Source organism: Athene noctua, chromosome 10, assembly GCF_965140245.1.
Source record: "Athene noctua chromosome 10, bAthNoc1.hap1.1, whole genome shotgun sequence".
Classification (NCBI taxonomy): Eukaryota; Metazoa; Chordata; class Aves; order Strigiformes; family Strigidae; genus Athene; species Athene noctua.
The window spans coordinates 417,289-444,736 of NC_134046.1; the positions used below are offsets into that span (position 1 = coordinate 417,289).

Sequence of the window (27,448 nt, forward strand, 5' to 3'; positions counted from 1 at the left end):
CAACAGTGCGGCTTGTTAAAGTGGTTTGTGGGCAACCAGCTTTAGGTGACCCTGCTTGAGCAGAGGTTTGGACCAGGTTACCTCCAGAGGTTCCTTCCAGCCTCAACCAGTCTGCGATTCTCTGAACTTGGCACAGTGTTTAATAGTGGGTAAACCAGCATCTTTACATTTCGCTCCCATATCTTCACTTTTTCCAATGTGAAGGTGGCAGACTAGCCGTGCTTTGGCAGGTCTACTAGAAAGTCAGTAGTCTGCTATGATTTAAATACTTAAAGTTCTTAAACCCCCTAAACAGTTGAGACACTGGATGCTGCCACAGCACAGTGAGCTGATTCTTTAAGCTTGAATATAAGTTTCATATTATTAAAATTGTTCCTCTGGCCAAGCATGTTAAAATGGTCACAGAAGGAAAAGGGAAGGAGGAAACAAGTAATTGTATGGAGTGAAATGTCTTTTTTGCAAAATGAAATCTCTTCATGCTTTCAGAAGCATTTTCTGATAATGCAAAACTAGCTGACCTTTTTTATTTCTAAAGAGGAGTCCTACTGTTGTACCAAATGTACAAAAATTTGTATGATAATTATATTGAACAGCTTTGATTTGGAACCTAGATCTGCCATACTAGATGAAATGCAAACACAGAAGGTCTCTGCTCCAAAGAGTTTGTTTTATTAACTTAAATCCAAATTAGGTAAGTTCAGAAGTGTGTCAGTGCTCCTGAATGTTTATGCTGTGCAGGAGCTGCCCTCGTATGTGCCTTCTATCTGTGCTGTGTTGGTCTTCCGTCACTCCCTCTGTTAGCCCTCGCTTTGGACAGCAGCTTAATTCTTTAGTCTGACATGGGTCACACAAGCATTCCTGTGTAAAAATTCGCAGTGAATATCAAGGCATTTAATGAGCTGGGAGATTTTGTCTGAAACAAGGCACTCTGTGGTGTGGCATTGTGTTAATTGCCCTGTTATAATCAAACATTATCTGAATGGTTAGAGTATTTTCCTCCTTGAGGTAATTAATAGGTTAAAGTACTTAGAGTATGAGCTAACTTAACAGGCTGCTTCTGATTTTAAATATGTCAAAGCTAACAGAAATCCAATATTGCAAATAAGAGTTAATTATTTTCTCCAAAGAACACTCAATCTGTGGTGCTGTTTTGCTGTTTATCAGATGTTAATGGTGTTTCTTACTATGCTTGTTAATTTTGACAGGTCTTTCTCCTCTACAAAGAAGCTTTGTTGCCAAGATTTGCCGTGAAAATGACTTACACTACTGACTGCAGATGTCTGCAAATGTAGAAGCTGATAAATGGTATCTTCTTCCCTCCCCGGCTTTCCTGTGGAATTTATACTTCTAAGTATTTTTAAAATCAGACCTCTGTCAAAGACATTTGGATTACAACTGTGAGGATATCTATGCAAAGAGATGAGCTAACCTGAGCAATTTTGAGGTAGGTATGCCTACTATGACTTGTAACAAATGGGAAGAAAAGGCCATCTGATTACAGGGCAAAGAGCACTCTAGGCATATGTGTTGTAGATTCGGATTGATCTGCACCATTATTCATGTTGCAGCAGTGGAATATACATGTGTGCAGTGAGTCTGTACAAGCACCAGAATGTCTAGTTGACAGATAGGGAGGGTGACTGTGTTTGAACCTGCTGTAGCAATATTCAAAAGATTCCTTCCAGAAGAGCTTGTGCTGTATGGCCCGAGCCTTCAGTGTTTACCCATTCAGTTCTTAAATGCCACCACGGTCTGTAGAGATTTTCTTCCAAGCATTTGACAGGCAGTAAGCAGTCGTTGAATTCACCTGGGAGGCAGGGGATGTTTCTCTGCTTGGCTAGATAACGAGTTTGGGTGAAGTTAAAGACACCTGCCCTCAGCTGGGACGGACCTTCAGTGAGGGCTGGGAGAGGAGCCGCTCGGCTGCCCGGGCCCCAGTGCCGCGGTCCCGGCCCCGGGGAGCAGCAGTGCCCACGGCAAGGGCCGTGTGCCCGCGGCGTGCAGACCCGCGGGGCTCTGCCTGCGGCTGCAGCTTTGTCCTGCCGGGTGCAGGAGGTGGAGAACCCCAGCTCTGGAAGGGCAGAAATGCTCCAGCCTCCATAGCTGTATTTCACCTTTTAGCTGTCCTTTCATACTGAATTCTGAAGGTGGAATGAGGAAGTCGGCTAACTTCCTCCGTGTGGCCTTAGAAGAGGCCAGCGTGCGCTGATAACATCTGTTGACTCTCCTTTCGTAAACTGCTTGGAGGTGTTATCTTTTTGGTGTGGGCATTCATTCTGACACACCAGCGCAGTGGCAGTCTTATCTATTAATTGTGGGTTACAGCGAAAGGTCGCCAAACACATCTCTGTCCTCCAGAAGAGACTGATTATTCATTATCTTTTTTTTAAAGGAAAACTAATGTGCTGAAAGTGAATACCTAACTGAATCGTCCAGCATGCTGCATTGCTGTACAGTGTGTCTTCAGCAGACAATTCCCTTAAAAGCTTTTTTTCATGAGCTCCAGCAATTCAGGCTGAGGTGATACTGGAGGGACACAGATCTGACCTACCTACCTGTCTGGGTTAACAGCCTGATGGTGATGGTCCTGTGCAGGACGCAAGGTGGGCTGTCTGCCCCGCGGGTGTGAGCTGTAGTTGGCAGCGAGGGGCTGTGGTTGAGGAGGGGATCCCTCTCTGCACACAGTTACTCCTCCTGCCGTGCCCAGACTCCAAGCAGAGCTGGGGGCAGGGGCTGATGGCTCGGTAAATTCCTCTGTTATGAGTGGGCAGAACTTAGTGCAGGAAGCTTCAGACGTGTTCCTCAGTCAAACCTGGGCGTTGTTACTTGGCTGTGGTAGCACACTAAAGGAGCATCGGGCAGAAAAGGGATTTTGTTTCCTGTGAGCTGCTTTCATGAAAACTGGAGACACCCACCAGAGCTTCAGGAGTGAAATGGTTTGAGCGTTCATTCATTTAATAAATCATAATAAATGAATGTACCACCTTTTCGATGCATGTTGTAGATGGTGTACCAGGGACTTGGACTCTGTAACCAACTAGGTACCTTTCTTTAGTTCTGTATCAATAACTTCACAGTCTAATTCCATCAATAAAAATTGGTGTGCATTTCCCAAAAAAGCTGCTGTTGTGTGAAAATTGAACAATCCATGCAGTAGCTCTGAAAACCTGTAAGAATACATAGATTCTGTGTCCCTGACTGTATACCCCTAAGCAAGGCCTTGATCTTTATTTCCTCCTCTCTAAGATGAGGTTGATCTACCTTTGTAAAGCATTTCATTTCATGAAAAGCATCATTTAAGTGTTGTTTGCAATAACTGCAGTTTCATTATTCAAACTCATGTGATTAAAAGTGAATACTACTAATGTGTGGAGTGGCAGAGAATTTGAGTAGGAGATAAAGTTTTCTTGTGGTATAAAGAAATGGTCTGAAAGGTGAAATTGTATACACTGGAGAATGTTGCCCTAAAACTGCCCTACAAGGTGTCTAAATAGTTTCAAAGAATATTAAAGGGCACTGAGAAGTTGAGACAGATGGTAGTGCCATTGATTGCACTTGTGTCATGGGTTATGATAAGAAGTTTGCAGACTCCTACTTAGAGTTTCTTCAGAGATAAACTTGGCATGTTTCAGTATTTCTCAAGATTCGTGTGAACTGGTTGGTTTCCCTTAACAAATTCCTTAGTGGCCTGTCTTTGTCCTGGAGTTGTTGGCTGTTATTTTCCTGGAAGCTAGTTGCCATGGTGATTATCCTGTTAGCAAATAAATGTGTTTTTCATGACCTCCAGGTATCCTAGTTTGGAGAAAAAAACCCGCAGCCTATTCTGGGCTGGATAGAAGGACGGAAAGCCTGTAGAGGCTCCGTGTTAGTCAATCGCTGCGGGTGGGAGAGCACTGAGCAAGTCTTGTGCTTTGGTGGGTCGCAGCAGCAGGGCGCAGTGTCACTGGTCTGTAAGGAGCAGCGAGCGTGTGTTACCATGAGTCTGAATAATGGTTAGATGTGAGAAGTCAAAAAAGAGTGATTTTTGGTCAGGATCTGTTATGACTGAACTTAGCAGATTCAGGCCAGCAGGGGTTGTCTGGCTAGTAAGGCAAAAAAAGCTTTGGTGGTGGAAAACAGCCCCTTCAGGGCGTGTGGTGCTGTGATCCTGCGCGGTGTCTGCTTTCCCTTTGGGATAACCTCTAGCTCCGGTCTTCTGTGTTCCCTTGGAGCTGGGGAGCTGTTCGTGTTGTGCCCTTTGAGCTCCGCAGAGCCGGGGCAGGGAGCTGTGCTCTGGTGCTGAGCCGTGGGAGCTGCAGTGCGGCGGGACCCTCCTCCGGAGCGCGGCCCCTGTCTGTGTCCTTGCTAGGGGACAGCGCGGCGTGGTGGGGCTCCGTGGCTGTTGATTAACATGAAATTCTTTGCCGGGGAAGAGCATGAGCAGGATATGTGAGCCTTCTCTTGACGGGAGAGCTTGGCTAGTTCATGTCGAGTACCCGTGAGACATTTAGTGCCTGGTCTGCAGCGTCCTAGGGCTGGGGAGTGAGGGCTTGTCGCGTGGGGTGCAGGTGGGGAGGCTGCCACAGCTGCTGCTCACCAGTCTGATGAGCAGTTCACACCCCAGTCACCTTTGTGCACAGGTGTTGCTTTTCAGAGTTTGTTGTGCTGAAGGAATTAGGTTTTCATTCTGATTTTCCAGAGTCCTTTAAATGCTTCATGTGCAATTTCAGTTTGTGGGAGAAGAATTCAAAGTGATTTTTGGTTTACTGTTGGTTTAACTCCTTCACAAGTGTCTCAAGTTTTCATCTCTTAAAAGAGTCTGCTCTAGTTGAGACAGTCTTAAGAAAACAACATTTCTTTTTAAAAAGCAAAATTTATGTGTGTCACAGATGAGACTCCCAGAGTCACTTGAAGATATCCAGTAGTTTTTAGGATCAGCTCAGACTTAATGCTGGTGCCCAGAAGATACCAGTTCTAACTGCTAAACTCTACTAGCTTCACAACCTCCTCTGGCTTCCTAAAGAAACGTGCCCATTGAGGGGTCTGTTTTGGCATTCACTGTCGTGGTGTGTCCCGGTAACTACTGACCTCAGTCCTCCTCTGCTGAGAACAGGCTCCCTCGGCTCTTCTCCGAGTGTGCTGAGTGTATTCTCTAGTAAACCTGCCCAAGGAGGCCTTCAAATAGGAATGTAAACAGCAAATCAAACAAACTCCTGCTTAGAGAACAGACAAATAGGCTTTTTTGGTTGCTGCTAAAATGAGTTAAGAAATTGTTCTTTTTTCTTGTCTTCCCTTGCTCTGGTTCCTAAGGTAGTTTTTCTGTTTAAAATTTAGATCCCTTTAAAGAGCAGAGTTAGGGAATTGAGCAGAGAATGAGCAGAACAGAGGGGATAGCAGCCTTCAAGTGGAGGGTAACAAGGGGAGCAGCAGTGCTTTTGCTTGTTGGCTGCTGCCAGTCTGTGCTCATCTGACTGCCCAAAGTTGCCCTTCGTCTGTAAATAGTTTAAAGAGAAACTCCAGGTAGTAGGTACTCCGAGGTCACTAATGGACAAGTATCTTGTGATGACACAGTTAATGCTTGTCCTTACAGTTCAGTGGTAAAACCTCACAACTGTGGATATTCAGGTATACAAGGAGATATTTTCACTCATTTTGCAGAAAGGTAAGCTTTTAATGAAGTATGCTTTTTATCCAGGAAGTAAAGTCTTTCTTCAGCTTTTTTTAAATGGTTTTGCTGAAATAAAAGGTCAGACTACAAGCTTCCACCCAAAGAGAGACAAATAACTTATAATCCCATGACTTTAGCCATTCCCTGTTATGTTTGTGTGTGTTTGTGGAGGTAACAGTAAATAGGCTGTCTGGAGTTGAGCATGAAGCTGTACCAACAGTGAATTTTGGCCTGGTCTCCTCAGGCAGTCTCTGCCCATCACAAAAAAACCCCAGTGCACTTGCACGGAGAATTGCTATAGGCACTGATGGTTGTGAAATTTCAAGGAGGATCTTTACCCCTTTAAATTGGCACTTTGTTTTTTTAATAAAAATACTTGTGTCTTAGCAAGCTCCAGGAACGGGCAGTGGCGCGCTGTTGCTGACCCACCTCTTGTGTGTGCAGGGCTATTTGGGAAGCGCTAGAATAGCATGGGTTTTCTGTTCTGTGGTCATGTTATATGTGACTTTGAAAAGGTAAGCGTGTGTTCCAGAGAGAAAAGAGCTGTCACGATGGCTAACCGTGTTGGGTTGCTTTGGGACTGGCAGCTTAGACTGAGCACCTCTGCTCCGCTGACACCCGTGGCCCCGTTCCTCATTTAGAAGGCCCAGCAGGTGTGTGGGAACAGTGAGGAGCTGGAGCCTGACTTACTCCCTCGTTAGAAGACAACTAGCATATCATTTGTTGAACACTCTTAGTTCAATGGCAGCTTCTTACTAGCTCTTGCAGATAATGGTAAAAGGCAGGATTATTCTTGGACTGCACCATTCTTGGGCTGGCAGAGTAATGTCATGTGCTCGTTGGTGGGTAATGGACTGTTCCAGTACCTGAGCTAGTCTGTACAGTTCCCTGTAACACTGCGGTTCACGCTGAGGTTGTAACATGCATGTCTGTATGTTAAGCAGTACTAAAAAAAGCCACTTGATTTCCAAGACCACCATAGAAACTCAGTACTGTCTTACATGCTGAGAAGTGTATTTTTGTCCTGTTAGGAAAGATAAAAGGGAATACTTGGTGGGAGTGATGTTTCTCCCTTTGAGTAGTTCCCCATATAGGGAAGAGATTTATTCTTGATGATAACTGTTTTTCCTTAAGTTGCTGCTAAAACTATACTTTTGGTTATTTCTAAAATTAGGAAAACAGCAAGATAGGCAGTTCAGGAGAAGAACTGCTGGCTTTCTTGGTGAGGAACATGGCTTCAGACTCTGAGTTGATGTTGCCTTTCCAGACATCCTGTAGTAAATTTCTGTCCCTCACTGAGGCTTGTCAAGCACAATTTTCTCTGGAGTTTTAGGTCCTTTGAGCTCGCTACCCATTTGTGTTTTTATTGGTATAATTTTCTTGATCTCTGGACATGGTGGAAAGCCTGAGTAAATAGGTGAGGAACAGGTATAGCAGAATTAGTAACGGAGTTCTCTATTCTTAGAGCCCTTCAGTTATGTAACTGCTATAGCTATGTATTGATGCTGTTCTTTAAAAAGAGTTTGGTAATAGAATGCGAGTAGTGGGAGAAGTCTCTAAAGATACAAAACTTCTGCATATTAATCAGTTACATGTAAAAAATAATTAAACCCCTTTGTGTGAACTGTTTTGTTCTGTATCTGTAATATGAGAGGGAAATCTGAAATGATACCCCACAGAAATTGTTGTCTAAGAGTGGGTCATTAGCGTGGTGGAAGGGCAGGATGTTTTCTGTGTTTCACAAAAAAAGCCCCTGCAGCTGTTTGGCCTGGTCAGTTAAACACGGCTTTTGAGAAGTACCCAGTGATTGTGGTGTTCATCTTGGATTTCACTGGGAAGATGAGCCTCCGAGTGTCCCCCATCCTTCTGACAGTGGGAAGGTCCAGAGCAGACCTTGGTGAAGGCAGACCAGGTTAGGAAACACAGCAAGTTCATGGGTGTAAGCAAGTCTGATGGGATGCACCCGTGAGTGCTGAGGGAGCTGCCTGATGTCACTGCAAGGCCACTCGATGCTCTCAGAAGGGCTGAGATGATCAGGGAAGGTGCCTGAGGACTGTAAGAAAGCGAGAGCCACCTCTGTCTTCCAGAAGGAATCTTTTGAAAAAGAGGATCCAGAGATCTGTGGGTGGGTCAGCTTCCCTCCATCTCAGGGATGTGATGGAACTAATAATACTGGAAACCTTTTCCAAGCATGGTAAGGACAAGGAGGTGACTGGGAGTAGACAGCATGGCTGTAGGAGGGGGAGTCACTCCTGAGCAGCTGGATAGCTGCCCACAAAGAAGTGACTGGGTGGTAGGTGAGGGAGAGCAGTCAGTGTTGTTTACTTCGGCTTAAGACTTTGAACACACTCCCCCATAGCATCCTCATGGACAAACTGAGGGGGAACGGGCTAGATACATGGGCACTGAGGTGGATGAGAAGTAGTTCAGCCAGTCTCCCATCACCCCAGTATCCACATATCCAGCCTGTTCCCCCTCAGTTTGTCAGGTTTGTGCTCAGAGGGACATGAAGTCCTGGTGGGGGCCAGGCACTAGTGGGGCGTCCCAGCGTGGGTACTGGGCCCAGTACAGTTTAACCTCTCCATTAATGGCCCAGGTGATGGGGCAGGTGCACTGTGAGCAACTTTGCTGACGATACAAGTTGAGAAGTTGATACACCAGGCGATTGTGGTACCAGGATAGGCTTGAGAAACGGACAGACAGGAACCTCGCCAAGTTCAGCAAAGGGAAATGCAGAGTCCAGCCCCCGGGGAGGAGCTGCCCCCTGTAGCAGGTGGTGTCTCCTGTATGGGCCACCCTGTGCACCTTTGTAGGTGCTGGGGCTGACTGCCTGGAAGGCACCTCTGCAGAAAGCGACCTGGGGGTGCTGGTGGACACCCAGGTTGAACAGCTCTGTAAGGGGCCTTTGACATGGGTCTTGGTTTTGGTTCTGGTTATAAGCCTGCATCTCCTCAGTGGTAGGTAAACTTCAGCCTCATTTCAAACAAATCTGCTTCCTTTTTTGTGCTGCTTTGGATGAAGATTTTGTGGATTTTTTTTCATGTGGACTCTGCCATGAATGTGGGAGGAAACATTCAGGTTTTGGCTGAGGCTTTAAGTGTATGACTACTTGATTCCAATTGGCAAGCAAGTCGTCATGCCCAGTTTCTTTATACGAAAATCACTGAGTTAACTCCTGTCTTTGTGCAGGTGGATGTGGAGGTGGATATTGAGGAGCTGGCATATTTGTGTGTGTGGCTGCTTAGCTGTGCTGTGTTTGTACAGTTTGTTTGTGTTCTCTCTAAAAAGGCATAATTAGATCTATTGGAAGAAAAGGACCATAGGTGGACATCGGTATTTTTAAGTCCAAAAAGTGTAGGCCTTTGCTGCTTTTAAAAGTCTTCTCAAGACTAGTCAGCTAAAGTTGAATATATCTCACCTTGCAGTGAAATATTCATTATGACTGTGCCAAGAAAGGTGATTAAGAGTAAATGCAGAACAGTGATCACGCTTCTGGTATATCAAAACTTGAACTAAAAGGTCTCATATTAGGGCACAAGCAATAAGGTGAACCTCAGCGTGCTTGGGGTGCGTGTGTTCGTCTTCAGTGAACAAAGCAGGGAAATCACAAGTCCCGTGTGACACAGTTGTGCCTGCAGCTGACACAGATTGTTTCCAGACACACGTTGCTGTGCAGTAACAAGGAGCTGCAGCTACGCTGGGTTCCTTCCTCAGCACTAGGGAAGAAGCCTGGCACCGTACCCGTGTGTTCAGGACAGGCACTTGTGACTGCTCGGACTGTGTTCCTGAGGCACAGGGGCTCCTTGGCCACGATTTCTGCCTGGTAGGGTACGTACGTACTCAGTTATGTTGTTCCTTGTCTCAAGCTTTGCATGAGCTACCTGAGACTTAGAAAAGTGGCTATAAGTCCAGTTAAAACCACGTTATGCCTGTATCCTATTTCTGTTGGCAGCTGGGAGCAGGCTCTTAGGACTGGGTGCAGGTAGGGCGGTGTGGATAGGGTGGTCTTTTACTGGTAGGTCCTCCCAGCCTCTTGTCGAGTGTCCGCTGAAGTACTCCAGCCAGTGTTCACTGGGCAAACATTTTGTTTGTAGCATTGCAGGGAGGGACTTGCTAATGCTTAATTCGAAAAAGAGCCATTTCAACCAGGCCCAGGTTAAGGTCTGGGCAACCTCACTTGGAGAAAGATTAGGAAGGACAATTTTCCTCTGAAGAGCAAGAATGAAACTGCCGTGTCATGAATATGAAGGACAGTTTGGAAGTGGTAGAGCACTGCAAGCCATCGGTTTGTTAGTGAGTCTTGTTAACTTCTGATTGGAATTTTTGCCTGGTTTGTGTTTTAAGCAATACTAATGCAATGAGCTGTCAGGTTTTGCAGCCTGCAAGCAGGCTTTTCCAGTGGCAGTGGTCTTCAGACAGTAGAGCTTTTTGGTATCCTCCTCAACAGCATGGAGAGAACTGTCGCATAGGAGGTGCCTGCTCCTCCTGAGCCCAAGTTTTATGTCTGTGGGGAGTGGTTAAGGTGCAGTGTTTAGGGAGATGTGTTAACGATCTGGGTTGCAGTGTGGGGATGGTCATCAGTGTTTTGGATTAGTAGACTTTTCACCACTTTGGGACAGAATATCATTTGAGTTGGTCTTTGTAAATTTTTTTAAGTCAAACTTCTACTTTGTAGCTCATTTGATGCTAAATATCAGTGGAAGGTTTTCACATACCTGGTACTGAGAGCGCCCGAATCAGTGGAAAAAGCACTGTGATTTTGCTGAGCCAAATGAAAACTTCTTTTGATCTTTTAGTCTCAGTAAGTTGAGTCAACACTTCTGAAAGATCAGAGAATTAATACTGGTTTTGAGTCATCAGGGGGAGTATTTTACCACTCTGTGCCAGGTTAGTTCTACTTTCTTCTTTCGCAAGTCATTGTAAAGATGATACTTTCCAAAATTCAGGGCTAAAAGCACATGTTAAAATCGCATGTAGTGTGGGTTGGTGGTAGATGGTATCTTTCTTTACAAGCCTGCTAATTTAACTTGCTTTAACTCTCTTACAACTCCAAGCCTGGAATAAACCTTTCTTTTAGAACTAGAGGTGCTAAATCTTGCCAGCTTCTGTGCTGGTATTGTCACAGATGAATCTGCTAGAGTTAAAATGAGAGGCCATCTCTTTTTTTTTTTTTTTTTTTTTGACTGGCATGCTTATAAGTGTCTGTGTAATGCCTGAAATAGCTGTAGTATAACCTTTTGTCTTCCCTTGGAAGTGGAATGAAAATACCTGTATTTCCACTCAGTGGTTCACTTGTTCCTGACATCTGAATCGACTTTGACACATTGAATGTGACAGCATCTCCTGACAGACCGGCAGTGAGGATAAGAGCAGCTTTTGATCTCTCCCCCCCTGCCCCTTCTTTCCTGAAAAACTCCTGCCAAAATGTTTGGCATGGCCTAGTAATGTTGTATTTTTCCAGAGGCTGGAGAATGTGATCCAGATAATGCAAATATTAATAGGAAAAGTGGATAGTAGGAATGCAGCTGACCAGAGAAACATTTGAGATGCTTCAAGGAATTAAATCTGTTCCAGTGAAAGATTTCTTTAAAGAGGGGGAAGCTAAAAGAAACTGGATTACTCCTTTTCACCCTTGCACCTACAGAATTCGTTTGCTATTTGAAGGCAGGCTTTTATACTGCTCAGTATAGGCTCCAGCCTGAGAGGGAAATACCTCCCTAGCTGGTCTTAGCCACGTTAATGAAACGGTTGCATCTGCTGCAGTGAAACTGGAACATATTTCTGCTGTTGTAAATACCTGCAATAGTGAAAATTAAGAAAGCAGCTTGAAACAGTTTCTTCAGATAATGAACTGTGGCTTTTTTTGTCAAACAGGATTCAGTGCTAAAGCTGTGTTTTAAATGAGACATCTATGAGTGTGTATTGCTGTAGCAGTTTTTCCTTGTAATGGTCCACACTAACCCTGGAGCTTTCACCATCTCTGAGTTGAGAGGGGAGCAGATTGTGCTGATGACCATGTTTTCTCTCTGTTCCTTACATATTTTCCTGAAACATCACAGATCTTGTGTTCACCCTCTTGCCATCCTCTGGGCTGTGGGGCTTTTTGCTTCCCCTTGATCTTGCCCTTGGCCCCGGGTGGACCCAGCCCTTGCTGCCCAGTTTGGGCTCTGCACCTGGGACTGAGGTGTCTGTGTTGCATTTTTCTGTTTGGGTCCTTGTAATCACACTGCAGTTGCTTATGGCTTCCCTGCATGCTGGAATGTAGAGAGTTAGGTCATGTTATTAAAAACCCCACAACTAATAGGCAGATCTTCACTGTTTGTAAATCAGTTGTGAGCTCTGACTTCAGATTGTGAGTATATGCAGGCATCTAGTAAAAAACAACTTGTTGCTAACGACGATGTTATCCAGTACCTCTGTTTTATAATCCTGGTCTATCTGTTTCTTATTTACATATCTACAGAGCTCTTTTCTTTGTGGAAGACCCAATATTTTTAATATTTGCTTAATACTTCTTTACTGTGTTCCTTTAGGGAAGGTAGTTCCTCAGTTTATAAAATGCTGTATTTGAACTTTAAAAATGAAATTATTTTTATTTTGAAGAGTCCTTGCTGAAGGTCATGTGAGTTCCTGTTTCTCCAGCTGTTGTGGCCATAGCTCTAGATATGAGGTTTTTGATAACACCATTTTTGGAGTAATTGTGCCCTGTTTCTACCACCTCCCTTCTTTAACCTTACCCCAAGGATTTTATAACCACCTCTGTGGGTCATATCCTTCCCCCAGTCCTGTTTTCCTTCAAAGCTGAGTTATTTTTTCTGTTTTGGTTCATGTCACAGCCCTGTAAACAGCTGTGCCTACAACAGCTAAAATGGTGGGATGTCATGCTGTGGGACTGAAAATGAGCTGCAGGGGACAAAAGAGCTTGGAAATTCTTCAGATTGCTATTTCTGTCGTACTTCTTGTGTTGCGAAAGGCTTGAACTGCAACTGGAGAAGGTCCCTTCATTTGCCCTCCAGTGAAGCACTGAATTCACAATGTGCACTTGACTGCTTTGTAGAACATGTAAACATGGTTACAGCTTTTATCCCCTTAGCAAAAAGCAGAGATGTTCCTGAGGAAATTCTGTAGTTTGGCTTTCCTTTCCTTTCAATTTGGTTTTGAAGAAGAGTATGAGAGGATGTGGCTCTTCTGAAAGAGATCATGAAATCAAGTGAAAGTGTCAGCTGTCGGTGTCTCATGGCAAACCGCGCAGCCGCAAACTGTGGCCTCGTGTAACTTCTTCCACAGTGTCTGCACTTGTGGTGGACGCTGTAAAACTACTAATTCTTAATCCATCTTGTTAAAAAGACTTGCTAATAGTCAAGTTTCCTCTTATGTCTAGTAAAACATGGTCTTTGTAAAAATTCTTTGTATCTACCCAGATCCATCAAATTAATTTATCTTCTAAAATACCTGCAGACTGCATTTTTAGTGCTGTCTGAAATTTTAAGTACATTCACAAAGAAAATTCTAGAAAATGTGTATCATGTACGTGATGGTGAACGTTGGCAAATCAGAAGGCTCTAGCTAAATCTTTCTTTAACGTTGATGTACCTTTCTTGAAGCACTGGCTTTATTCTTTTGATGGAAAATAGCCTGTGTGTAGCCTTTTCCGGGAAAATATGTTTTTTAAATGGTTTTGATAGGTTCCAGATACGGGTACTATAGACTGTCCTGTTCATAAGCAAATCAGAAGGTGGCAGCAGTGAGAGATCACGTAGATACGACGTTAGCAGTGTAGACCTGTAAATTATGTAGCTAAGAAATTAATCTAGGGTGAAGGAAGTGATTTAAGAATAACCAGTGCTTTCTAGAAGGAAGAAGAAGGGCTGCTAAACTGTGGAACCAGTAGCATTGCCCCACAGTCAGACTCTCATGGAATACCAGCTCTAGATGTGGCGACACAGTCTTGAAAGTCTTCTCTTAAATTTGCAGGTTGCAAGCTGTAGAAATATAACTGAAATATTTTGTTTTGATTTTCATGCGATGTTTACAGCATGTACCAAAACTGGATTTATTATGTATTGGTATCTCCGCACAGTTCTTAATTTTGGAGAAGGCTTGATGTCTGCTTCATAGCTTTGATTCAGACAGAAGCGTAAACACTGAGTTACTGGCATGTTCAAAGAGGGATGGGAAAGATTTCAGTGGCAATCGGTTGTGCTGCAAGTCAGTAGAAACATTTCTGAAAACCAGTCACTTGACTTTAGGGCATTGCAGTTTCCTAATAAACAAGGAAACTTACCTAATCTTTGGTATTTGTGTGTACAGTCCTTACACTCTGAACTTCTGCCTTTGCAGAAGAACCCTTGGTCTCTATATTCACAGCAATCAATGAGCAGTACCTCTAAGGGGACAGCAGGAATTTAGAGGTTGCCCGTGGGTGTTCCGAGACTGCCCGTGGGAAGGTGCTTGATTCTCATGTGGGTGTATTCAGGAAGATGTTTCTTAAAAAGTAATTGGAAGGAGAAAGGGATCTGTTGCTCGTTAAGAGGGTGTTTGATATCTGCTCATCTGTGACTTGAGTGCAATTTCCTCTTATTTACAGGATTAATATTTGAGCTTTCAGGAACAAAAAAACTGTGTACATTAGTTCTGTTGGTCAGCGGTATTAAATATAAAGTCATAGGAAGGAAATGTTTCAACAGGGGATCCGAGAAGAGGCTGATGTTGAAAAATCACTTTCTGGTATGTCTGTGAACATGCCACCCTTGCACAGCACGAGCATGTGAACCATTAATGGCTGCAGCGGTAGAAGTGGCAAATACATTTTGGTGTGCCAAAGCATAAAACCTTGTGCTGATGAACCCTTTGCAATGACCGTTTGTTAATGTGCATGGGGAAGGCGTGGGAAAAGGTGACTCTCCCTCCCCGCTTCTGCTCCAGAGGGCAGTTCTTAATGTCTTTTGAGTGACCTCAGGGGTCTGCTCACACCTCCTTGTAGCACACCCCCCCTAACAAAGGAGTGGATGGACTGTGTGGATCTATTTTAGGCTCGTGAGGATTCTAGGAGAGAGATTATAAGTCTCATTTTGGATGGGCTCAGATACAGTGCCGTGTCTGTCCCTGTATATCTTTAAAATCTTACTAAGTTACTTCTTGGTGATGATCGTGTAATTCATATATAAACACACTGCCAGCCCCTCTTACTTTACTAGCAGTGTGCTGAGTGAGTTTTTGTGTTCTTTGGTATTCATACAAGTGACCTGTGGTTTACGGTGTAAGCTGTGGGGCTGCTGAATGAAGAGTTGATTTATAGTGCATGTGTCAGCTGACTCAGTCCTTTTACCGAAAGAATACAGCTGGCTACTTTTAGAAAATTCAGAGCTTAGCATTCTAAGTTTGAGTTATTCTTAACTGGTATCTGTACACGTTGCCTTCAGAGGGATCTTAAGCGTTTTGCTCCATTTATAAAGCATTTTAATAAAGAGCCTTCGCTGGTATTACCCTGGGCGTTTTTCCCCTTCAGCGAGCTGGGCGGTTCATATTTTGCATGTAGGAAGACGTGAGGCACAGAGGCTGGCTTGCTCAGGAGCTTTTAACAAGGCTGCTGAAGCTGACTGAGCCCAGGATGTCAGGTCTCTCAGCCTGTACTTCAGCCACCAAACTGTTCCTGTTGCATCTGTGCTCTGAGAAGGGAGAGCAAGGGTAGCAGAGATGCATCATTCAGCTGTCCTCGTTCTTGACTTCTGGATAATGATGGGAATGGGTTGGAGGGTGTAGGGGAATCATTAGGCAGAAATCGGTAAAACCTACCGTTACCCTGCTGTGTTGGTTTAGCCCTGTAGTGCTGGGGAGGCTGTAGGTCTCCTGCTCTGCCCTGTGTCCCTTGCTCCTGTTGAAGGGGCAGTGTCTCTCCAGCCCGTGTGGTCTGCCTTGCTGTATTGGATGCTGAGGACTCTGGGTCCGGGGCACTCTGGATGAATTCAGTGTATTCCTTGGGGCCTGCCACTCCCTACCCTTTCATCAAAAGGAGCTGCCTTGGGACTATTCCCCTTTTCTTGAATCTTAGATGCGGAACCTCAGCAGAAGCTTGGCTTGCTTTACACATACAGAAGCTGGGTTTTTTTCCCCTCATCTCCCAGCTGCGGTGTTTAATATGCTGAGTCTTTCTGGGTTTGTCTCTCAGTGTGTTCTTTCAGACATACTCCATTTCTGTTCTCGCATCTCGCTACACTGTCAGTGTCAGGGTTGTGGCCAGGTGGGGGATTTAAATATATTTATATGTATCTTCTGTCCCTGGTTTTTCTTTTGGACTTCACTAAAATTCAAGGAAATCTTTCCTTGGGTGAATTTTAGACGGGGAAGAATAATAATTACGTCCTGAAAACTACAGGTATCCTTTCCATTAAAAGTAGTATTGTTTTCCGGTCTCTTTTTCCCTGTATTCTGCCATATTACCGATGTTCTTTGCATCAAGTAACTTGTTGCACATACTTTTTTTCCATTCTTGCCCCAGTTCTCCACTCTGACTTCTTAAAAGTTGTGCTAATAGTTATATATCTGTTTCTCCAGGTATTGGGTAGTCGTGCCACTATCCAGTTGTTTTTTTGGGTCAAATTATTTACTCTCTTACTGTTGTCTTCCTCTTTGAATGTTTTCCAGACAGCAGCCCCCTTGAATTTTACACCCATCTCAGTTTCTCACAAGTTCCTCTGACAGGATTAGCTGTGAACACCCGCAGCTTTCTCTCCTTATTTGCTCTGTTGCTTGTTGCTGCTGAACAACGATGATTTTTAAAAGATCTTAATCCTTCTGTGGCTATAAATCACTTGCTAGGTTTCCCAGTTCCAATAATATGTGGTTTTCCAGTGTGTGACTATTGCCCCTTTAGTCTTTCTTGCTAAACTGTGTGTCTCGATACAGAATCCATTTTGGGATGAGTTTCTGAAAATAATCTGAGATTTCTCAAATTAAGATGAGCTGTTTCTTATTAAAAATAATTCTTACTCTGAAGCAACTGAAAAATGGCATCTCCTGCCTAAGATCCCTGCTAACATGGGCTACAACTCTGTGTTGAGCTATTAAACTGAACCACTTATGGAATAAAACAAATGTGAGGGTTTCTTAGGTAATTGTACTTCAACATTAATGATAAGGGTTCAAGACATTCAAATACAGCATAAAAAATAGGTATTTGAAATCTTCTACAAAAAGGCAGTCTTTTCTGTTTTGTTGAAAATAATTTTTCTTCCCTGTCTCTGCAGTTCTGTACTGTTTGTAACAAGTACTCCAGTTGCAGCTAAGCCATCTCTGAGCTCAGTTTCAACATTAACTTCAGAGTTCATTTTATTTACAAGTAACTGGTTCTGAAGGGAATTCATTGAACTGATGCATTTAGAGTAAACTTTTGCCTGAATAAAGTTTAACTGAAATCTGATGGGCCAGACTCTTTTCTGACTTCTGATCTTCATCTTGGATGCTTTACAAACTCCTGAAATTTTTGTGTTATGAAGTATTTGATGAAGAAAACTGAAAGAGTGGGAAGAAACTTTTTTCCTCCCCGTATCCGGTCTAGTTGTCTGGAGCAAAACAGCACCAGCAAGACTTGATTTATTTTTGCCCCTCCAAGTTCTCTAATATGTATGTGTAGCATTTGTGCTAAATAAGTGGCTCTGCAGTAGAGCCATAATATATGAAAAAACCCAAGCTAAGACTGTGTCTACTCTTCATAAGTACAGGAAAGTGAAGGACTTTTGATTGGCCCAGTGCAGTAGCTCTTCAACGTTTAGCAGGAAATGGACAGAATTCTGACAGAATATGGGAGATTTGGTTTGTATGTCAATGAAGGCTGTGATTCACAAGGAAGAAAGTACAAGTAGTTTTCATGACCTTACACCTCGGAGCCAGTCTGTGGGTGCTCTGGAAAGTAGACTCTGCAGTATAAAGGCTGGGAATGAATTTCAGTCAAAAGCATCTGTTGACCTGCAGTGTCTTAGAGTGCTGTGGGGCACATCTATGGAGACCTCACTGGCAGAAGCTCTTACAGCTTTTATAAATAAAAGGTAACATTAAAAATAAGAAAAAACCCCAAGTGAAATGGCTATGAAGTTATGTGGTAGCAGCACCTCATATGTTAACAATACTTCCCACACTGTGCCTGGTTCTCCACTCATACTATTGTAGAAATGCAATTTCTTCTGTGTGAAGATCCTTTTCAGAAATGCGTTCATTCATTTTTTCTAAGTTCTTCGTATTTGCTGTCATCACTTTCTTCATATTCTAGCATCCCACTTCAGTGGTTTTGATTAGCAGTTTCTTTATCTCTGCTGTCTTCTTGGAGGTGGGAATCTGACGTGTAATAAAATAGTCAAAACGCCCCAGTTGTGCAGAGTCTTGTAGTATTCTCCGGAGTGCTAATGTATTCTGAAGCCTGTGTCCCTGTTTCCAAAAACTGCTTGAGTAACTAATTGCCCCTGGGAAGCCCGGGTGATTTCGCTGTGCTTCGGACCGGCGCGCGAGTCCGGCTGGAGAGACGGGTCAGCGCGGCTGCGCCCAGCTGCCCTTTTGTCACCCTCTTGGGTTGCTGTAGCAGGCGGCTGGCCTTACCCTGGGCCGGGTGCAGCAACGTTAAACCGATCATCGAAATACCCGTGAAATGTTCCGTTTCCTCCTCTGGGGGCGGCGGGCAGAGCCAGGCCGGAGCCGGTGGGAGCGGGCGCCGCAGGCCGCAGGCCGGGTGCGTTACCTGCGGGCAGGGCCGCGCTCGGGCGGGCGCGGGAGGGGGCTCGCCTTCCGAAGCCGCGCGTTTCCCGCGTCCTGCGGGGTGAACTCGCGTAATCAAGAGCGTGCCCAGAACGCTCGGATGACTAAATAGGAGGAGAAAATAAAAACCCGTGTGGACAGGCTAGAGCCCCGAAACCTACCTGTGCTTTCAGCACATGCTGGTGGCTGTAAACCCCAAGAGAAAACATTCCCTCACGAGAACTCCATTAACTCTAAGATTCAGCTTTAACTTCAGTTTTATTTGTATCCCTTCAGTTATTTGAAAGAGTTTTAAGTAGCCCAGCTTCCAGAGGCACTTGCATTTAAATGGGGAAAAAAAATTTAATTTAAAAATTTTAAAAAATTAGAAGTTGGAACCATGCTCACTTTGTTGTTTGTGTACATCTTTCCTTCCATTTCCAGAATTGCATCTCATACCCAATTTCTTTTGCAGTTTTGTTCAGTGGAGGGACTGCTGTATGTCAGCCATGCTAAAGGGCAAGTGATGGAGGCAAGTACTAGTTTATATATTCACAATTATCTAATATTGTTTTTGCCAGTTTCTCCTTTTGAACTGTTTTGTTTCCCAGTGCTGCTGTGAAATAATTGCACAAATGAAGGACTATATTAGCATGCTCTGGGATGTAATAATGTTATAACATCTGCTCAGTATGACTGTATATGGAATTGTGAATTTTGTCCCTGATGTATTGTATTCTCCCATGAATAAGAAATGTATTGTTTTGAACTTCATGCTATAAAACACTCCATTTCCTCCCTCAAATAGAATTTAAAGATTGTTGTAAGTGGGGAAAAAACCAAGCACAAAACTTGAATCTTAATGCAAATAAATGTTCTAATTAATTCTGCTGATTCACAGTTCTTCACATTTATGAGTAGTTTTTTCCCCAAAAGTAGATACTAGGACAAATAAGTAGTTTTAAGGATCTTTATGTGAGAGATGCAATTTGAAAAGCTCTTTTCAGGCTCGCAGCAGACTCATCATATGGAAATATGAATAGGCAGCTGACCACAAAGCTCCCACAGGAGCTGCTTAAACGCAAGAGTCAGCGTAATTTCAGAAGGCAGCCACAGAACGCACAGGGGTCGTCGGGACTTGTCTGTGAGCCAGCTGTAGGCTGATTTGTTTCAGGCTGGCTTGTAAATTGGCATAAGGCTAATTTAAGCAGTTTACTGCAGGTAGTGCATGGAATTCTAGTTAGACCAAAGTGGTGTTCTTTAATATCAGTAGTATTACCAATGGTAATCTGGACAGAAAGCGTGCAGGAGATCAAAAAGATACTGGTTAGAGACTATACTGGGCATCTTCGATAGGAACTGCAGTTCCTCAGTGAGTCCTGACTGAAAAATGAATACTGAGGAAATTAGCTAAAATGAAAAAGGCAATTATGGATCAGCTGTCAGGTTTGTATTTTGTACACCAAATAATTTTGGGACTCTTGCTTTTTAGCCAGTAAATTTTGCTCACTGAACTGTTTGGTCTGTTGGATGAGAAGCAAAATCTGGTTTTGCCTTTTTTACCCCGAAACTTAAATTGAGTGGAGACCTGCAATTCAGCTTTCTGGAAAGCCTGTTACATAAGAAAAAATAAATATCAAGAAAGAGCGAGCTCAAAAGTCAAAGCATAATTCTAGTCGTAAAGGCACTTGAAGTCATTAAAGAAAGTGTTAAGTATGTAAAAATAAAAGGTTGGTTGTGTGTGGGTTTTTTTTGTTCTGCCATACAATTTCTGCATGAATATGGGTAAATATATTTTTCTGGGATGTAGATTATTACTTTGCATTTAATATGTTACTGATTAAACTGGCTGATATATTTAGACTCAATGCTTATAACATGTTCAAAGTGCTGAGATAAAATCCTGTATGATTCCAGTGTTTTGCTTTCTGTAAGTACTGAATTCCATCTTGCCTCCAGCTGATAGCAACGGCATTTGAAAAAAAGAGAGTGTGAGGCAGTTCTTCTGATATTTTTGGATGCCAATTTGGAAAGCATTTTGGAGTATCTGTTTAACCCCTTGTGTCAGATTTCAGATGCACAAAATTGAGACTGCTCTAATTGTACCCTCAGTCCATTATGCTTCTGCAGCTGTTTAAGATAAAAAAAAAATGCTCTCAAATCCCAAACATATGTCGCATTTCAAATAAAATGTGGTGGGTTTTTTTAAAGCACAGGGTGCTTTTTGCCAAGATTGAGGTAGACCTCTGTGATCTGGTATTTATAGAAGCCTAATCAAAGCTTTCTCCTGCAAGAAAACAATGATCGGCTTCCGAGCATGTGATCTCATGGTGCTGATGTGAAACTCTTCAGATACTGTGTCCTTCCTTCCTTCCTTCCTGCCTTCCTCACTCCTTTGCTGTACTTCTCCAATAGAGTGTTGCTATCTAAGTGCTCAGCAGCCATGTCCTATAACCAGCTCCTGCCTGAGCCCGGCTCATAGGTAAGGCTGAGCTCTCTGGGAGAAGAGCTGCGTGTTTCCTCTCTGCTAGAGACTGAGCTACATGTACATGGCGCTGCTCCCTTTCAGACTGGTTGCTTAATCTACTTTTTAAAAAGCATTTTGTTTTCTCTGAGAGCTATGGACAAGACTGCCAATTGAAACCATTTCACTTGCCTGTTCTTGCTTGAGGACAGATTTTCACATCTAGTTTCCAGTGCCATCAGCGGATGTTGGCAGTAATAAGCCATTTCTTACTATTTGGAAATGCATAACTGATTTGGAAATGTTGTTTTCTTGCATATATTAAATACTGTGCAGTTAGGCATTCTACAGGAAAATCAGGTAGGCAGAGCAGACATTACATTTGAAGCACAAAATATCAGATCTTTGTTGAGGAACAAAATTAATTCTGCCAAAGAGACTAACATGCTCTTCAGAAGTTTAACCTCATGTTCTGTTAGATATTATTATGGGCTTGTTCTTAATAAACAAAAACCACTGGTTTCACCTTGCTTCTCCCTCTTTTGAACAGCTTTTTTACCTTTCTTGCTTTCCTGTACCCTTTGTGCTGGGCTTCTTCCCCCAGGCGATGAATGACTTGCCTCATACAAGCTTTGGCTTCTGCGTACAGCCTAGATGCAACTAATGCCACATGGAGGGATGCTTGGAAAACTGATACGTTTTGTTTTGTTAATGGCATGTTTTGCTCATTGGATTTTTTAACCCACTACTTTCTGCATGGATGTATAATAATGACTCTTTTGTTTAACATTAGATAAGCATGAGATCACCGTGGCACAGCTGCATGTGTAGTCACTCTTGAAGCAAATGCACACCTAATTGGCTGACAATCTTGGCATTTTTAAAACACAAGCCTTTTTAAAGACAGGGGACATATTTATGTATGAATAGTCAAATAAACCTGTTGGGTGTCATCAATGGAGCCCTCTGGCACTGAACAGTTGTGTGATGACCCTGATCCTGGAGGCAAAGCCCAAGATCAAGAGACCAAAAAACAACATGAATCAGAGCAAAAATTATCCAAAATAACCCATAACGCTTTGGAGAACATTAATGTGATTGGTCAAGGCTTGAAGCACCTTTTCCAGCATCAGCGCAGGAGGTCATCCGTTTCCCCACATGATGTGCAGCAAGCTCAGGCTGAGCTGGAGCCTGACCTGGACTTGGAAAGCCAAAGCGTCTGTGCTGAAATTGATGGTGTCTCCACCCACCCCACAGCTCTGAACCGGGTGCTCCAGCAGATCAGAGTGCCGCCTAAAATGAAGAGAGGGACGAGCCTGCACAGCAGGCGGGGCAAGGCAGACGCCCCGAAAGGAAGCCCGCAGATCAACAGGAGGTCTGCCCAGGATATGGGCTCGGGTCGGCCCAGATCGTCATCTACTACAGATGCTCCCACAAACTTGTCCATGATGGAGATTGCTGCTTCTATCTATGTAGGTGGAGAGGAGGCCACAGCAGCAGCAGTAAGTTACTCAGATTTACCTTTGGTCTTTATCATCCCCTTGTATGTTTTCTTAAGCCTTTTGAATCTTGTTTTTAAAAGCAAGTTTCTTTCAGCAAACACTAATGCTACTGTGTTTAAAGGCTGCTTCAGTGGTGAAGCAAAGCGCTTGAAAGATGCAAGCATTAGTCATTTTCTCACATGGCAGGTGGCTTGTTTTATATGTATTTGATCAGTGAAGGGAGATCTACTTTTGAAACACGTTAGGTTGGATGGATGGCACACCATGGTCAAGCAAGGAGTGATGGGATGAGCAGCAGCCAGAGTAGTCCTCCTTAGCAGCCGTTACCTGGTTCCTGCAACAAAGCCTTGCGTTTACGTAGATGGCTTTTTTCTTCCCCTCTTGTTTTATCGTGTGTTTTGTAAAAAGGAGGAATTCCAGTTTGAGTGAATGGTGCTGTCGAGAGGCTGTGGGAGCGCTGGCTGCAGCCTGTGACTGAACTGCACTGCAGTGCCAGGTTGACGGAATCAGATTAAGATCAGCCTGGCTGCTGTGCTGATGTGCAGTCGCTGCTGTCTCTTCAGTTTGTCTGGCCCGTGTGGAAAAAGCCTTCACAGAAACGACAGCACCTGCTCTCTGACGTGTCCTGGCAAAGCTCTGCGCATCAGCCTAGTGACGGTATTAAGTAGTAATGTTTGTCTTACCATCTCTCTTCTTTCCCAGATCGATTTAGTTGAAGCAGTCCTTTTTTTTTTAAAAACTAGACTTATGATTTAACTTTAGCTATAACCTGTATTTTCCTAAAAGGCTTTGCAGGCTTGTTCATTGGAGGTCAGCCCCTTTGATAAAGATAGGAAGCATTGGGAAACTGATTTCTGGTTTGTATGCTCTTAGGTGTGACCAAACGAAACAGCCCTGCTGGCGCTCGATGCTGTGAGATAGCATGGTCCTGAAGCTCATGTAGATTTTTTCGTTATGCAGATTTGTTCTCATGCCCTACAGTTTCTTTGATGTTGGCTAGATGATGATGGATTGGGGCCAAATAAGATCTCCTCAGTCATCTGGAGGTGGCCTCACCTTGCCTCTGCAGCAAGATTGTTCCCTTGTACATTGTTTTCCTCCCTTGAAGCCTACTTTGAAGTACTCTAGGTGAAAACCTTCTCAGAGTATTCAGTGGCATAATATGCTTTCAGTGTATTTCCCTGACAGTCACCTGGAAATCAGTGTGTCTTGCGTTTAAAGATGGTAATTACAAAGTATTAGCATAAATTACTCACTGCCTTAGAATGATATTATAAAGTTTTCTCTTGGGAGAAGTGTTAAAGCAGTCTGCCTGGAGCTGTATCTGAGGTTTTTGTTTCTTGCCAACAGTTAAAAGAATAGAAATAGTAATAAAGTAATTAGGAAAAGTGTACGCTCTCCAAGCACGGGTTAACTTTGCTGTGCTCATTGAGCCCTGGGTTTGTTTGCTTACTGGCTCTCTTTTCATTGTGAGTGAACTCATGATCTTTGTTTCAGGAGAATTTTGGGGAAAGTTGATAGTTTTCTGAGTTTGTACCCAAATCCAGCAATTTAAGATGACGAAGCAAGCTCTGGTTTGTTGGTTTAAAACTGTAGTTCCTTTACTTTGTGTATGAGCAGGGAGATTGAACAGGCCTAAGCATGTCAGTTAAATAATATGGGATATGGGAAAAGACCTGGAGGGAGGTGTCCTTTCTCCCAGCTATGTCAGCTGGTCTGATGAAACGGGACCACCTTTGCCTACATCAGTGATCTCCAAAGTGGGCTGCGTGCAAGACAATCCATTGGACTGGGGGAAGAAAATATTTTTGCACCATTAATAAGTAAAATAATTTTTTGAAGTAATGTAAGGTTTATCTTTCTTTTCCTTTTTAATGACTGTTTTTGTATATGCTTTATAATGTGTATAATAGTTCAGTAGTACATGTATATAGCTTAGAGATAAATGTAAATGTATTGACAGTCCATGCTCAAAAATTTTTTAGTGATGGGGTGCATTGGTGTTTGGTTTTATCAGGTTTTGGTGCAAGGCCAAGAAGAACTACAAAGAGAAGAAATAAATACTTTGAATGGATTTGTGATAGACAAAATGTCTAGCGAGCTGATCACTGCTAAAATGGCTGTGTGACTTAAAACCCATCCTGGCCACCCTGGGTGGGTCGGTTGGGGTGAGGAATATGTATGTGCACGTCGGGGCCCTGAGTGTGCTCCCTGACTTCTACAAGGTTAGCTGTCCGTGTTCGGGGCTAGGTGCTGGTCAGAGCTGCCGTGAGGAAGGTGAGGTGTAGGCTCAGCAAGGGCGTCCCTTCCTTGGGGAGACTTGTTGATCTGAGCCCGGACTTGTGGACTGCCTTCCCAGATTAACCTTGGACCTGCTCCATTGCTGTGGAGCTCTCTGGTGATCCAGACTTGGCTGAACCCGGCTGCCAGGCCGGGGCCTGATGTGCTCGCCTGGCGGGGTGGTGAGGGACTCCGCTCCCCCTCACTGGGGAGTTCATCTGCTGCCGTTTGCAGGCAGCTAAAAGCGAGCCTTACCTGCTGCCCATGGTGGTTCAAGTACCTCGGCTGACTTCACCGATTTTGGATAAGGAAGGGAGGAATCTGAAAAGCACTCGTGTGTTGCCGTATTAACATAGTACTTTGCAGTTACTCTGCTCTGAGCCGTGCTCTCTTGGCTGTGGCATGTGTCTGGAGGTATTAGGCTTAAAGTGTGTTGATTTCACTTGAACTTCACTTAAAGGCAAATTAATGGTAGACAGCTCCTAGGTTAAGTGCAGATGATTATACAGCTTTAAATAACATATGACAGCTTTTACTGACTTTATGGTATGAAGATGTAATGCATTTAAAAATCAACTACACGTAAATTTTAAATCACTGATACAATTACTAGCAGAGCTTCTTGGTTTATGATTCAGTGAAATCAGGAAAGCGTGATGCAGCCGTTTGTTAAATCCACCTTACAAAAGACATCAGTGTGTTTGGCATTTGTGAAGCCAACTTAGCATTCAGTTTGCCACACTGTCATAATTTTTTACTAAATTCATGAATTGCTAAATTGCAAATATGATTTGTATCACAAGATTAGTTACAACACACTTCAAATGATGGAGTCAGTAAAGAGCCAGGTATATTAGAGTGAACTTGAATGCACCAGAGATGAAGTGTGAACTCAAACTTTAAATGCTGTCTTTAATTTATGAGACATTTTGTTTCGCACAGTGTTACTTTAACCCGACATTTTCCAAATTTACTTAATCTCATTGAGACTAAATTGTGTAATGAAGCTTAAGAAATATAAATAATTTATGTGAAATATCTGGCAGATAACATTCAGTGATCAGGGTTTAGAGCTCTCTGGAGCCTGGGCTCTGCTCGAGTCCATATGGATTGTGTATACAGCAAACCTTCACTTGGTATTTTTGGTTTTGTTTCATATTTACTTTCTCAAGACATTGCCTATTTGTCTCCCTCAGCTCTTCAGGATCTTATCTTTTAAATAAGTTTGCCTTTTTCATTTTTGCATAAAACTACCAATTTTACTTCCTTGATTCTGGTGTTTGATGACAGTGGAAATACTTTGACTCACCTTGCCTCAGCAGCGAGTATTTCCTTTGAAATTCTTCAAGAATTTCATAAATCCAGCTATAATTAGAAAAATATCACTGAGCTACAACATTGATACATCTGTTGTGAACATATGGGCTATACAAGCTACGAGGACAAAGAAACAACGTCCATAATGGAAGAGTAGTGATTCAATGACAAAAACTTCCTAACATACGACTTGTAGTCAAGCAATATAATTCTCCTTTTTCTGATTCATGTCTCATGTCATCATTTGATCTGCTGGTACCTGCCACTGTTGTGATGCAGCCTGTTTTTGCCTGCAGTAGATGCCTGCCATCTGTTACGGAGCTCTTCTGCCCCCATCAGATACTTGGTGTACGAGGCTGCTGTGAGTGCCCCGCTCCCACTGCCCAGGCGTACTGCTGCGGCTGGTGCTGCTCTTGTAGCAGAAACTCCTGCTCTGCTTTCCTTCTTTCTTTATTTTCTCCCAGTGTTCAGTTTTCTGTCAGTCAGAAAAAGCAACGGACATTTTGTTCTCTTTTAATGATTTGTTGTTGCTCTATGGTATGATGAAATTAGTGGCAGTGTGTTCTGTTTATTAAGACGGCATCCTGTAGTTACCACGTAGTGCTGCATGGTGTCTGGGGCTGTTAAGTCTAAGATCTGCCTGCGACTGCAGAAGATTTTGTGACATGTAGATGTAGGAAGTCGGCCGACTTGGATTGCTGAGAAATTAGCATTCAGTTATATTTTTATTGTATGAGGCATGTAAAAGCCTCTGCGGGCTGCTGTGAAATTGTCAGTGCTGCTTACTGGAACGGCAGGAACTTTACCTGTTGCAAAGGCATTTGTGAAGCGTGAATGAGTGGGAGCCCATGCGCTTCTGCCTGGAGTTTACTACTGAAGCTTAAGACCCGTTAAACACATCCACACTATTTCTGTATCTTCCATTTTTTGCAAAGTCAAGCCCTCAGCTTCATCCTTCTGTGCGAGGCGAGGCTGTTCAGTGATTTTAAGTTTATGCTTGACTCTGCCTACGTAAATGCTGTTCTGAGCTTAATTAATGTTTGTGGTTTATTTGCTTGCTCAGTTGGTCCTGCTGGAAACTGTTACACTTGCTTTTTAACACTAGGTGCTGTATCTGAGATACAGTTCCGAAGAGGAAAAAAACCCCTTGTGTTCATCAGCATGGCCATGTTGATGAGGTAAGCGGTGAAAGTAAAAAAATTTTGTAATTAAATTTCCTCATATACTTAGAAACTCAGGCCACACTGACATGGGGCAGCAGTGAAAGACCAGGACCCCTCAGACCAGGGAAGACCTGAAGCAGACCTTGGAGCCTGTGTTCTCCAGCCTGCTTGTCTGAGTCCCCTTGAGGGGAAGAAGTTCCCTGTGCCTGCCTGACGTCAGTGCTGTGTGCAATCTCTCCCCAGAGAGAGGCTGTACAGATAGGGTACTGATATTTTCCGGTATCACCTCTATTTTGTCTTTGTTTAAATTTCTGAAAGCCCTCATTGACTACCATGCTTCTTCACTCCTGAT

The 27,448-nt window shown here is 43.4% G+C and overlaps 1 protein-coding gene across 7 annotated transcripts in view; it reads left to right on the forward strand.

The window, feature by feature from the left end:
• The window catches only part of TMCC1 (transmembrane and coiled-coil domain family 1), a 112,133-nt gene that overhangs the window by 2,425 nt on the left and 82,260 nt on the right, over nucleotides 1-27,448 (forward strand). For 2 of the 7 annotated variants that reach the window (XM_074914097.1, XM_074914094.1), the window contains exon 1: nucleotides 21,415-22,336. In XM_074914097.1, the coding sequence (XP_074770198.1) occupies nucleotides 21,791-22,336 (546 nt within the window). In that variant the 5' untranslated portion in view covers nucleotides 21,415-21,790. Of the gene's footprint in view, nucleotides 1-1,205; nucleotides 1,445-18,845; nucleotides 18,903-21,414; nucleotides 22,341-27,448 lie in introns of those variants that run through there. The other 5 variants (XM_074914099.1, XM_074914103.1, XM_074914095.1 and 2 more) reach the window with 5 other exon arrangements.